This window comes from Carcharodon carcharias, chromosome 17, assembly GCF_017639515.1.
Source record: "Carcharodon carcharias isolate sCarCar2 chromosome 17, sCarCar2.pri, whole genome shotgun sequence".
NCBI classification, from domain to species: domain Eukaryota; kingdom Metazoa; phylum Chordata; class Chondrichthyes; order Lamniformes; family Lamnidae; genus Carcharodon; species Carcharodon carcharias.
This window is the reverse complement of record NC_054483.1, coordinates 73,868,523-73,881,708: the sequence shown is the minus strand read 5'-3', so window position 1 is coordinate 73,881,708 and position 13,186 is coordinate 73,868,523. Positions and strand designations below refer to the sequence as shown.

General features: G+C 37.5%; 1 protein-coding gene across 4 annotated transcripts in view; it reads right to left on the bottom strand.

Moving 5' to 3' along the window:
* Nucleotides 1-13,186, bottom strand: part of zdhhc6 (zinc finger DHHC-type palmitoyltransferase 6) — a 42,852-nt gene that overhangs the window by 19,793 nt on the left and 9,873 nt on the right. For all 4 annotated transcript variants that reach the window (XM_041209656.1, XM_041209657.1, XM_041209650.1 and 1 more), the window contains exons 5-10: nucleotides 11,350-11,511; nucleotides 10,830-10,883; nucleotides 8,176-8,343; nucleotides 6,830-6,871; nucleotides 4,022-4,167; nucleotides 827-873 (exon numbers count right to left, since the gene is read on the bottom strand). In XM_041209656.1, coding sequence (XP_041065590.1) covers nucleotides 827-873; nucleotides 4,022-4,167; nucleotides 6,830-6,871; nucleotides 8,176-8,343; nucleotides 10,830-10,883; nucleotides 11,350-11,511 — 619 coding nt within the window. The remainder of the gene's footprint in view (nucleotides 1-826; nucleotides 874-4,021; nucleotides 4,168-6,829; nucleotides 6,872-8,175; nucleotides 8,344-10,829; nucleotides 10,884-11,349; nucleotides 11,512-13,186) is intronic.

Below are 13,186 nucleotides of genomic sequence, written 5' to 3'. Positions count from 1 at the left end.
GTGCACTTGCGATGCCACGGCATACAAGGCTATGGGCTTAAAGCTGGGAAATGGGATTAGAATAGTTAGCTATTTGTTTGACCGGCGAAGACTCAATGGGCTGAAGGGCCTTTTTCTGTGCTGTAGACCTCTATGACACTCAGAACGAGCAATGGGTAGAGGAAGGGTGGAAAGGATATTCATTATTCCGAGCAGGTAGTCTCATCCAGTTAGATTGGTTTTTATAGTTACCAGAAGGCAACTTTAGACTTGGACTTGACTAGATAATATTCAGCCCTTTGAAAGAGAAATCCTAATAATGTTGAAAACTACAAACTTAACAAATAACAAAGTCTTACCCTTCAGGATTTAAAAAAAATACACCCCGCATATTTCTGTTGGGGAAAGAAGTCACAATGATTTCATTAGGGAAAGGGAATTCTGAAGTCTAAATGAGCTATGGGAGCCAAGTTGACAAACAGCTGAAGCTCCCTGGGTTAACGAACATCTCTACTGATAATTCCGCTCTCTTGAGCTTTAGTAACTCTTTCCAGCTAGTATCTCAATGTGATCGTTATTTATTGTTTGAAACATTCAAAAAATTGGAAAATGTATAATTCTGTCACCAATTTAAAAATGCAAATAAGACAATATTTCCTTTGAATCTTAATGCACAACAAACCAAACTCCAGAAAAATGTCCCCTTAAATGGTAGTGAGGTGAAACAATCTTCATTTACAGCTTTTTAAAATTTGGACTGGAAAATGCAATGACATTGTCCATTCAAATAAACAAAGAAATTATGTAAGCAGGCACTTAAGAGGTATAATGCATTGTGTTTATTTACCGTGGGCATTTTTCCTCTTCAAATTCTTGTTACCATACATCCAATGCCTGAAGGGAAATATTAAAAAGATTATCTGCATATATGAAAATTATACGTCTTACAGAATTTATATACAAATAAAAACTACATTTAATATCCTCATTTTTGTAGTTTAATATCTATGACCTTGTACCTATAAATATTATTTTAGTTACCTCTTTTTTGATTACTTTTTTGTTTTAAGCATATTGCAGTTATTAATCCATTTCATGCATAGTCTGTACAAATTATTTTAGTTTCACATTTATAATGTTCCCATTATCGCGCTCAAAGCCTCATTTTTCCATAAGCATTTTGTTTCATGTTCCTGTATTAATTACAAATGGCAGCATTAATAAAAGGATGCCATCACAACACTAGAATGCACAGGTGTCAGGAATTATAGGGGGCTTAAAACAGAATTGGTGTGTACAGAGCCATGAACTAAGAAGGGAAATGGTACAACTGCCAGTGTGCATTATAGTCACCCAACAGTGGAGATAAGAAAGAGAGAGATCTGCAGTCATTTCAGGGATATGAAGGAACAAAAGAGCAAGAACACTGTGATTTTAACTACCCAGAGAAATAAAAAACTTAAAAAGGAGGCATAAGAAAAAGTTGATAATTTTGAAGTAAAATAAGAATATTGTGGGGAGGCAAAGAGAGAGATTTGAAGGGAATCAGAAAAAAAAATGTCAGCTGATAGGGAAATAGGCTTTTTATAAGCATATATAACGTCAAAAAGAATAGTAAGAGGGTTAGCTGACTTGAGATGAAGGAAGAAGTCTCATTGCGGAGGAAAAATATATAGTGGAGATATTATAAATATTTTTTATTAGTAATCACTGAAAAAACAAAAAGGAATGTTCGTGTACTAGAAATGGTTATGGAATAATTGTTACAGATAATTGTAAATAAAGAATTGACTGAAAAAAAACTTGAACTTAAGTTGGTATGTCACCTTATGGTGTTCAGAGGGGAAATAACATAGGCTCAGATCATAAATTTTTAAACCCCCTTAAATATTCATTGCACAAGGGATTGAAGAGTAGCCAATGTAACCATTTTAAGGAAAATAACAATTAGGTTACTACATACCGTACAGTATAATGCCAATAGTGGGCAAACTCCTAGAATCCAATAATTTAAGTTAAAATTAATGAGCATTTACAAATATACAGATTAGTAAATTTATGCTGGCTGTCCTTGGTAAAGACAATTTGTGTTTGACAGATTTAATTTTTGAAGATGTCTAATTGGAGAAAGGGAATGTACTATATGGTGTGCATATAAATTTTCAGAAGGCGCTTAATAAGTTCTCTCATAAGAGGTTTTTTAGAAAAACGTAGGTGTCTGACACAACAAGAAATGTAGCAACGTGAATTTAAAGTTAGCTGGTGGACTGAAAATAGAGAACCAGTTAGGGTAAATGGTTATTGCTCAGATTAGATGCTCAGATTAGAGATGAGTTCTAACTTTCATAACTCAAAGTTCAGTATTGGTTCAGGGCCGGAGAAAGAGCATTAGGCACCCTATGCAAACCTTCAGCCTTGTGTCCCCCACCAACAATTAACTTTCGAAAATAAATATTGTTCATTAGTATGAATAAAAATTCTCTCTTTATAATTTCAAGTTTATTTTCCATGAAAAAGGAGAATATTGTGATATTAATTGTTCATTGCCATTGTTCTACACTTTTCACAGGATTTGTACTAGAAGAAATGCATATTGTATTATGTTAAGTGGCTCACATGATGTAATACTGTGTGTTCCTGCAACAATTATCAAAAATTATATGCAATTTACACAATCAATAATCATTACAATAGAGTGGGCTAGATTAAATTATGTTCTTTGATATTATTTACTGGTTCGCAGTTTTGAAATAGTCATGTAAATGTACAAATTTATAAAACCATTGCCTAAACAAAATGAGGAATATAGCATAAAAATTTTGGGAAAGACTGCAGTATAAATACATGGAAATCTATATGTACATCAATTTATCTGGATGTATATCAGTAGGTCAAGAGCTTTCATTCCGACTGCTGAAGCCTGTTTGTTTCCTTATGTAGCTTCATAAATAGTTCATTCATTTTGTTCCCCCTGCACCCAAGGTACACATAAATAATAGGAACTTTGGCATAGGGAGCACAATTTTAAAATTTTTTGATGAGAAGTGTAGCAAAGAGCAATGAGGACCGCAAGAGTACAGGAACAGGAGACAAGGAGAACAAGGGATGGATTACATACGTGATGGAAACAGACTGAAGAGTGTGAATCAATGAGACTGACCTAGGGAATATGTAATACCCCTATGAGTGAGTAAAGATACATAAAGCAATTAAAAAAAAGGCCAACAAAATTTTACTAAATTGGAACGGAAAGTGTACCAAAATAAAGAAATGATGATAAATTCACAAACATTGGTTAGGCCACTGTTAGGAGTACTGTGTGAAGTTCTGTGTTCCACTGCAGAAAGAACTTTCAAGCCATTGAGATAATATAGTGCACATTCATCAAGCTGACCCTAGAAAGTACAGGCATGAGGAGAGATTTAAGATACTGGGGACTATTTCCATGGTATCAGAGTGTGCTAAAAAGGATATAGAATAGAGGTTTTAAAAAATTATGAAGGGCTTTAACTGATTGAATAGGAAAAGACTATTTCCTCTGCTTGAGTCGTCAGTATCAATTTAAAATCATAATTAAGAGAAAGAGTGAGGGGAGTATTTAGGAGAGATTTCTTTATCTGGAGGGTTGCTGGAATGCGGAAGCTTTGCCACAGATAGTGGATGAAGCAGATATAATTGTACCTATTAAGGGAAAAATTGGATAAATATTTAAAGCAGAGGAACTTAGAAAGCTATGGGGAAAAATGGATAGAATAGTGGAATTAGTCTCGGATTGCTTCAGCTTGCAGACATGGTGGGTCAGGATGTTCTCCTATTGTGCTGTAAACATCTACAGTTTCATATAAATGGCAATGGGCATTGATGATGATTGATCGGCTTCATTAAAGAGTTCCCAAAGTTAATTTAGCATAATTTCCCTTAAATCATACACAGCTTCCATCAGATATTTCAGGAGATCAAAAGTTGCTTTGAAAAAAAAGTGTTCTAATTAGCAACGACTTGCTAAATGTTTCATGAGAATGATCAATTTCACTCAACTTACGGGAGACCCCTTGTAACTAAAATCAATTCTCCTTTCCTCAGTTGAATTCTAGGTTCTTCAGTGTAAGGTGTGCAAAAAAATGTTTTGAATCCTTTTGTTATAGGACAGCAAGCTCCACTGTAGTCTTCAATCACTCTATACTGGACCTGTCCATAAAAAGACACATACATAGGGTAAATTATAAAAAAAAATTATAAGCACTACACTTTTATTGTGAGCAGGTAAAAGGATTAAGGCAGGCTTTCTGCACAACTACTGCACATATTCAAGTTAAAAATCATGATTCCTTTGAAACATTTGTTCATCTGGAGATTTAGTTCTAATACTTAAAGTAAGTTAATACTGTTGTGTATACTTCTGCAGGTTCAGCAGAGTCAGTCATTTCCATAAATGGATTCCACACTCCTGTGTCAGTGTACTCACACTGCCCAATATCCACTTATATGATTGATTAACCCAGGTATTTTACAAAAATACCCAATTATGATCTAAATCATCTGTCTTTTTCAGATGCAAAACCTCTTGAAGGTAATCCAAGAAAACACCTGGTAATAGAAGGCCAGATACTAATCATTGAGCTGCCTTATTTCACAAGGAAGTGAACATTGAACAAGTTATGACCAGATTCACCTTTTTACAATAATACAAAATAATACGAAACATTGCTTCCCCACATCAATGGGCCATCTTGCTAGACTTAAACAAGATAATTTCTAACTATCCTATAGTCTCCTCCTGAATATGGTGAAAACTTGCCCTCACAACGTCCTGATTAAAGACCTGGCCGATTACCTGCGTCTCTTTATTTTTCAACTTGCCATAGTCACAATCTAAGGGGAGGGAAGGGCCTATACTAAATTCCTCGTGAACTACTCAGGGCAAAGAATGTCCCAAGACTAGGGGCTGGCATCAATCTTAAGGCCGATTTTGAACACAAAGCACCCCTTTATTCTCAATATGCAGGATTTTTACTGCAGCTGAAGGCTATTAATCTGCTCCTGTACTTCTACAACTATCTATAGAAATTGCAACAATCTGAAGAAATATGATCCAGAAACTAGTTGGTTATTAATTCAAAAGATGGTTTTATCAACAGTGGCATCTTGCTGCTTCTAATTAGGGGTTACAAAGACAATGTTTTGAGTTTTTGTTAACTTTTGATTTCTGGTTGCGTACAAATTGCAGTTTCAAAAGCTTATGGGTTCTATCAATTTGTAATCCAAAAACCTGTTACTGTACCAATAGTCATGTTGTTTGCCAATATCTAACAGCCAAACCCAGTGCTTTTGATTACTTCTGAAGGTATTGCCTGCAATAATGGTGAAACATTGGGTTTTAATTATTTGTATTTTATTCCTTTTAGAATTTCATAACTAGTTTCAACGTATCTTTTTAACAATAATCTTCACAGAAACCCATTAGAATGAGTCTATCTTAAAAGTGCAGTCTTAAAAAGCAAAAAGATACCTGCCATAAACCATTTGTAGCCTATTAAATATGTAAACCTGAAAAATGATTAAGACAAGTTCCTGAGTCTTTGCAATGACTAACTGTTAGCACAGAGATAAAAACAAAAAAACTGCGGATGCTGGAAATCCAAAACAAAAACAGAATTACCTGGAAAAACTCAGCAGGTCTGGCAGCATCGGCGGAGAAAGAGTTGACGTTTCGAGTCCTCATGACCCTTCGACAGAACTTGAGCTCGAGTCCAAGAAAGAGTTGAAATATAAGCTGGTTTAAGGTGTGTGTGTGTGGGGGGCGGAGAGATAGAGAGACAGAGAGGTGGAGGGGGGGGTGTGGTTTAGGGACAAACAAGCAGTGATAGAAGCAGATCATCAAAAGATGTCAACGACAATAGTACAATAGAACACATAGGTGTTAAAGTTAAAGTTGGTGATATTATCTAAACGAATGTGCTAATTAAGAATGGATGGTAGGGCACTCAAGGTATAGCTCTAGTGGGTTTTTTTTTATAATGGAAATAGGTGGGAAAAGGAAAATCTTTATAATTTATTGGAAAAAAAAAGGAAGGGGGAAACAGAAAGGGGGTGGGGATGGGGGAGGGAGCTCACGACCTAAAGTTGTTGAATTCAATATTCAGTCCGGAAGGCTGTAAAGTCCCTAGTCGGAAGATGAGGTGTTGTTCCTCATCTTCCGACTAGGGACTTTACAGCCTTCCGGACTGAATATTGAATTCAACAACTTTAGGTCGTGAGCTCCCTCCCCCATCCCCACCCCCTTTCTGTTTCCCCCTTCCTTTTTTTTTTCCAATAAATTATAAAGATTTTCCTTTTCCCACCTATTTCCATTATAAAAAAAAACCCCACTAGAGCTATACCTTGAGTGCCCTACCATCCATTCTTAATTAGCACATTCGTTTAGATAATATCACCAACTTTAACTTTAACACCTATGTGTTCTATTGTACTATTGTCGTTGACATCTTTTGATGATCTGCTTCTATCACTGCTTGTTTGTCCCTACAACCACACCCCTCCCCTCCACCTCTCTGTCTCTCTATCTCTCCTCCCCCCACACACACACCTTAAACCAGCTTATATTTCAACTCTTTCTTGGACTCGAACTCAAGTTCTGTCGAAGGGTCATGAGGACTCGAAACGTCAACTCTTTTCTTCTCCGCCGATGCTGCCAGACCTGCTGAGTTTTTCCAGGTAATTCTGTTTTTGTTTTAACTGTTAGCACAATTGATTTCAAAAATTTTTTCATATCAAGGATCTATTTTATACAAACTACATCTATATGAAATGCTGCCATCTGGTGCAAGCCTGCAGGCACTACAATACTTACACTTCTCACTCTTTTATCAGCTTTCTGTTTCAGCTGCTCTATCTGTAAATAGATACAAGTATTTAACATAAATTGTCATATCAAATTGAAGCAATTTCAGTCAAGAGAAATTACAAGAAAATAATCTAATTGGGGTTTCGGATGATATCAAGGTTGAAAGTAAAGTTCAAACACTTCGTCATCCAAATCTCAAGAGACAATTGTCTTCTTTATCGTTCCTTCCCACTTTCATTTAAACATACTAAAGGATTTCATTTGTGATTTCAATGTGATATCACAGGAATTTGATCTGCAATTGATTACAGGAAAAATAGAATTTAATGCATTGTATCACCAATGCTTTGAGTCTGCAATTTGATCTAGTATGAGGCAGGTGTGTAGCTGTGGTTCTTCTCATGGTCAGTTGTCAAATGGAGCTCAAGTCGTCTCTCAGGCGGCAGGGAAGAAATATCAAAAGGCAAGTTTATTTGGAGTCACTTTCCTGTATCAACCAGTAGCTGATCGAAGAGTAGCACAACCAGTGGCTTGAAAGCAGGTCACCCCAGTGATCATTTTAGAATTTTATGATTAAAGAGGAAATGCAAACTAAATATTGCAATTGGGTAATACAATCTGGATTGTTCTGAGTTTACTATAAAGACACTTGCATTTATATGGCAGCCTTTCATGTCCTCAGGACATCCCAAAGTACTTCACAGCCGAGATTTACTTAGGCAAGTACAGTCACAATTGTTTCCTATGTTGATGTAGCAGCCAAATAGCAAGCAAGGCCTCACAAAGAGCAGAGGCAATTGAACAGTTAATCTGATTTGACTGAAGGATGAATATTGGTCAAGACACTGGGAGAGCACCATGCTTCTTCTTGGGATAACGTGCCTTGGGATCTTTTACATCCAATTCAACAGGATAATAGGGCCCCGACTGAACAGCTCACATGAAAGGTAACACCTCTAATAATGCAGCAGTCCCTCAGTATTGCAATGAAGTCTCAGTTTAGATTATGCATCCAAGTCCTGGAGCGGTCTTGAACCTACAACTTTTCAACTTAGGAGAAAAGAACACTACCAATTGGCCCGAACAGATCATTAACATTTTTAATATACAAAAGATTTTAAAACACATTGAAGCAGACCATGTGTTTCAATCTGTGAAACATGGCCTTGCAGGCTAAAGGAAAATATTCAAAAGGAAACAAATAGTTTGCTGAAATGTTAAATTAAAAACTTAGTAACAAAATGATTTGAAAAACATACACCATGTGCTTTTATTTGCTTTTGAATATTTCATATGATTTATATCATTAACTTATATAACATTAAAAGTTAATTAAAAAGAAATAAATTAACCGTTAATGTGTACTGATGGCTGCCTTCACGAACAGGCCAGACAATTCCATCTGTCTCGGGAACCCCAGACCATGTGAACACCTGCCTGAAGTTCCTCCATTTACTTCCAAGGTCATATGGAAATATGAATTCCTCACCCGTTTGATAATACTGGATTCTGTCTTTGGCCTACAAAAAAGGATACAGGTGTCATAATTAGATTTGAAATGTATATTTTGAAGGGATATGGTAATCTGCAAAACAAGTCACCAGATAAGTAAAAGAGGGCAAGTAAAGGAATTGCATCACTGACCAGTCCTGCAATTAGACTTTCCAAACTTACCCCAGTAGTATATAGGAAAGTATGTGAGTTGTATTTCTAGAACAGGCTGCACTTGATTGCAATAAACTGAACTCGCCAAAATTTCTCAATGAACCGTCACCTATTTCTCCAACTTACAAGTTGTAGTACATCCTTACAATGTGTAACAATGTGAACACATTAAATATTTTATTTTTTTCTTTTGAAAGATGGACCTATTAAATTGGAGACACTAAATTTTGTGCCCTACTTCAGAGATTTCAGGTACCTGTTCTGCAGTTAAACAAGCAAATGATATATTAGCCAAAAATTGTGTATAAGCAAAGGTGATAAAATGTAATCTGTAGGGATAGAGGTTTAAAGAGTGTGCCTGCTAATGCAGGAGTCATGAATACAGAATTTATTCTACAGGAACAGGCAATTTGGTCCAACTGATCTGTGCCAATGTTTATTTTCAACATAAGTCACCTTCCACCCTACTTGATCAAACCCTATCTGCATATCCATTAGTGTGATTTACTATAAAAACACATGCATCAATCAAGGTTTGTAAACATGGCATTTTTTGACATTTTCCTCTGAAGCAATAGTTTTTTTTTTGCCCCTCTAGAAGAATTGACTATAAATGTTTAGTACAAAATGAAATAATGTATTGCTGTCAAAAGTCAGGATCCAAGTGGAATATTCAAATTTGTTCTCCAGTGTGTATTTTTTTTTGAAACCCAGGTTAACATTGTATAAGGTTTGTAGTAATCTACACAACATGAATGGCAATCTATCCTAAAACTCAATTTATTTTATTTAGATGAATAAAAGATTAACTGTGAAATTTGAGATAAATGATCTTATTGGTTACAGTTTCAATACACAGTAACAACCAATTTCTCTGCAATGGTATAGTTGACCGTAGAACCTCCTCTTCTATAGCATGATTCAATGATCGGAGTATTTTTGTCATGATGCTATTAAAATGCCCCTCAGAGGACACGTAAACAAACCTTAATGGGCTCAACTGTGCATTTCCACATATTTTAGCATTGTTTGAAGTGGTTGAAGTTTGCAGTGACACTAAAGTTATACAAACAGGGTTACTGGTAAAGCAAGGCAATCTGCAGATATCAATGTCTAACCCCTGCATGCGGTGGCTTCAGAACACAAATGCAGCTCTCAGCCCTATCATGAAGGCAGTCTTCAGTAGTCTGGCCCCAAAGGGCAGAGTTCAACATTACCAAGACTATTTTTTTAAAAAAAAAAATTCCCCAATTAATTACCCAGCCTGCGTGTTTAAATTGACATACAGAATATGGCTAAGTAAGGTAACTTGACAAGAGTAGAAAGCATTATGGGTGAATGCTTTGAAGATGACCAAGGTTATTATAGGATATCTAAGCTTGGAAACACAACAGCCCAGATCTTCTGGTCAGCGGCAACGCACAAAGTTTTCTCCCAACCAATGATACTACCCATTTTCAGACATATCTTATGACAGTGGCTGAAGCAGAAACAGACCAGTGCAGCCTCTCATGTGGAAGGCTGCCAAGTGTAGGACAGCTGGGGGAAGGAGAACACATGCCTTTTTTATTTTAATAACAGTAGCTGCCAAATGCAGGCAAGTTTTTTTTAAAAGGTCTTAACTCTTTTAATGAGTGAGCAAACGGGTGAGCTCGGTTGGGGGGGGGGGGGGGGGCACGTGATTTAGTCTGGTGGTCGCAGGAGGATTTGAATGGACAAGATCACAGGGTTGTGCTCAGAGGAGCAATTCGAGTTGAGCAGAAAAGACAAGCTAAGTCGATTGAGGCCTGGGTGCATAGGAAAAATGAAGAATTCTAAAAATGCTCGATTGATCTCTCTGCCATTCGATTCAGTATCCAATTCCTTCAAAACTCACAGTGGCAGCAGTGTATGTAGAATCAACTATAAGCATTGCAGCAACTCATCAAGGTTACTTCAATAGCACCTCTCTTCCTTGTGCCTTCCATCACCAAGAAAAACAAGAGCAGTAATGTAGGACCATCACGGTCTTCAACTCACATACCATCCAGACAGACAAACAAACATACATCATTGTTCATTCATGGTTGCTGGCTTAGAATCTTGGAATTCTTAACCTAACACCATTGTGGGAGCAGCAACACCAAAACTATAGTGATTCAAAAAGGTCCACCATCACCACAACTTTTGCAGCGATATGCAGTGAATGCACCTTGTCCATGTTGCCCAGATCCCAAGATAAATTTTGTTTTTTTTTTCAAAAACATTTTCAACTTTAATCATTAGGAACATTAAAATCACTTTTAAAAAAATTTTATTTTAAACTTTGAATTTATAGAAAGTACTGTGGATACAAGCCTACCTTTTCTTCAATCCAAACTTCAATGGTGGTTTTATTCCTGAGGATCACTTTCATCTACCAAAAAAAACCAGATCAGATCGGTAAACCCTAATGCGCATGCAAAAATTAACCAATTCAAATGTTTAGTAACGGTCTATTGGAATTCAGCAATAATGGGCACTAATTCTTGGCAGAGTTTAATGTTGTACATTTGGAAAACTTTTGCAATAGCAATGAATTGATGCCCTGTAGGAGGTATGTTGGGGCCTGATTGCTTCAGTGGAAAGATCAATGAACAAGTAGGATATTGCTGTAAGGGGCTGAAAAAAATCTAACTACATTTTGGACTTTCTAGCCTTAATGCTCCTTGAGAAAATCTGCAACACTTCTTGGGTGCTTACGTATCATATTAATAAGGTTGGAATTACCAAAATAAAAATGATCTTTAAAAGAGCATGATTCAGTTGTGCTCAATGTAAATATCAGGAAGAAAAAAAATCCAACTATTCGGTACTTCAATACATTCCATTCCAAATAGTACCTGAATAAAAAACAACATGCCAACTGCTATCGTTGTACCGATTGCCAATCCCAAAGCAAATAGAGAGGCAGCAAATCCATAAATTCCAAAAGGAACGATGTACTGTGGATTCCTTTGTGGCAGGCTCATGTCAATCTTTACTGAACTCCAACCAAATGATATCTGAAATAAAAAACACACAAGGCAAACTTTACAAAGATGTGTTTTAACATAACACAGAGCAGACCTACGTGAGAAGGGCAGTGGTGGCAGGGGATAAAAACCAGCGGCAGAGAGCCCCTTCAACCTGTTTCTACCTGTCAGAGCCGAAGTGTGACGTCACAGGAAACAGGTAGGTAGGTATCCCTTCTGTGTCTCTTTTGATTGGCCAAGTGGTTTAAATCAGGGGACTTTATTACAGCTGAAGAGTACAGTTAAGAAATTCACTTTTAAAATATTTAACATCCAAATGAATTAGTTAAATAGAATAGAGATGGCTGGGCAGGTGACGTGTTGCAGCTGTAGTATGCGGAAGTGGGTGGACACCAGTGTGATCCATGGTGAACACAACTGCAGCAAGCGTTGGCTGCTCGAGGAACTTCGGCTCAGATATGATGAGCTAGAGTCCGAGCTACGGACACTGCAACACATCAGGAATGGAAGAGTAACCCGAACACTGTTTCAGGAGGCAGTCACACCCCTTAGGTTAATTATATCAAATTTGGACTGTGGTCAGGGACAGGGGGGTGTGACTGCGAGTGAGGCAGGTATGGGATCCAGAATTTAGCTTTGGAGGAGCCTCAGCAAGTGCACTTGTCCAATAGGTATGAGGTTCTTGCTCCAGGTGTGGACGAGGGCACAGACTGCAGGGAGGATGAGCGAACTGACCAAAGCTCCGTGGTACAGAGTGACATTCAAGTGGGGGGCTGGGGAGGGAGGAGAAAGAGAAATGTAGCAGTAATAGGGGATAACATATTTAGGGGAATTGATACTGTTCTCTGTAGCAAAGACAGAGTCCCAAAGGCTGTGTTGCCCACTTGGTCCCAAGGTTAAGGACATCTCCATTGGCTGGAGAGGAACTTGGAGTGGGCGGGGAAGGATCCAGTTGTCATGGTCCACGTAGGTACCAACGACATAGGTAGGACTAGGAAAGAGGTTCTGCTGAGGGACTACAAGCAGTTCGGGGCTAAATCAAAAAGCAGAATTACAAGGGTAATAATCTCTGAATTACTACCTGAGCCACGTGCAAATTGGCTTATGGTAAATAAGATTAGAGGGAGGTAAATGCGTGGCTCAAAGATTGGTGTGGGAGAAATAGGTTCCTATTCATTGGGCACTGGCACCAGTACTGGGGAAGGAGAGAGCTGTTTCGTTGGGAAAGGCTTCATTTGAACCATGCTGGAACCAGTGTCCTGGCAAATCGCATAACTACAGGGTTATAGGTAGGACTTTAAACTAATTAGCCGGGGGAAGAGAAGTTTAAAAATTCAAAAAGAAACGAGAGAGAGCAGAGGTGAAGGGTAATGAAGAGGCGAACGATAATCAAAGTGTGATAGGAAGGGACAGAAAATATAAGCAAAAGAGTGCAGCAGAAATTAGAAGCAGAATGATTAATAATGGTAAAAAGTCAAAGCTTAAGGCTCTTTATTGGAAGGCACGCAGCATTTGTAGCAAGATAGGTGAGTTGAAGGCACACATAGAAATAAACGAATATGACTTGACAGCTATTACAGAGGCATGGTTGCAGGGTGACCTAGACTGGGAACTCAATATTCAAGGGTATTCGACATTCTGGAAAAATAGACAAAAAAGAAAAGGAGGTGGGATAACTTCGTTAATAAAGAAAGGTATCAGTGCG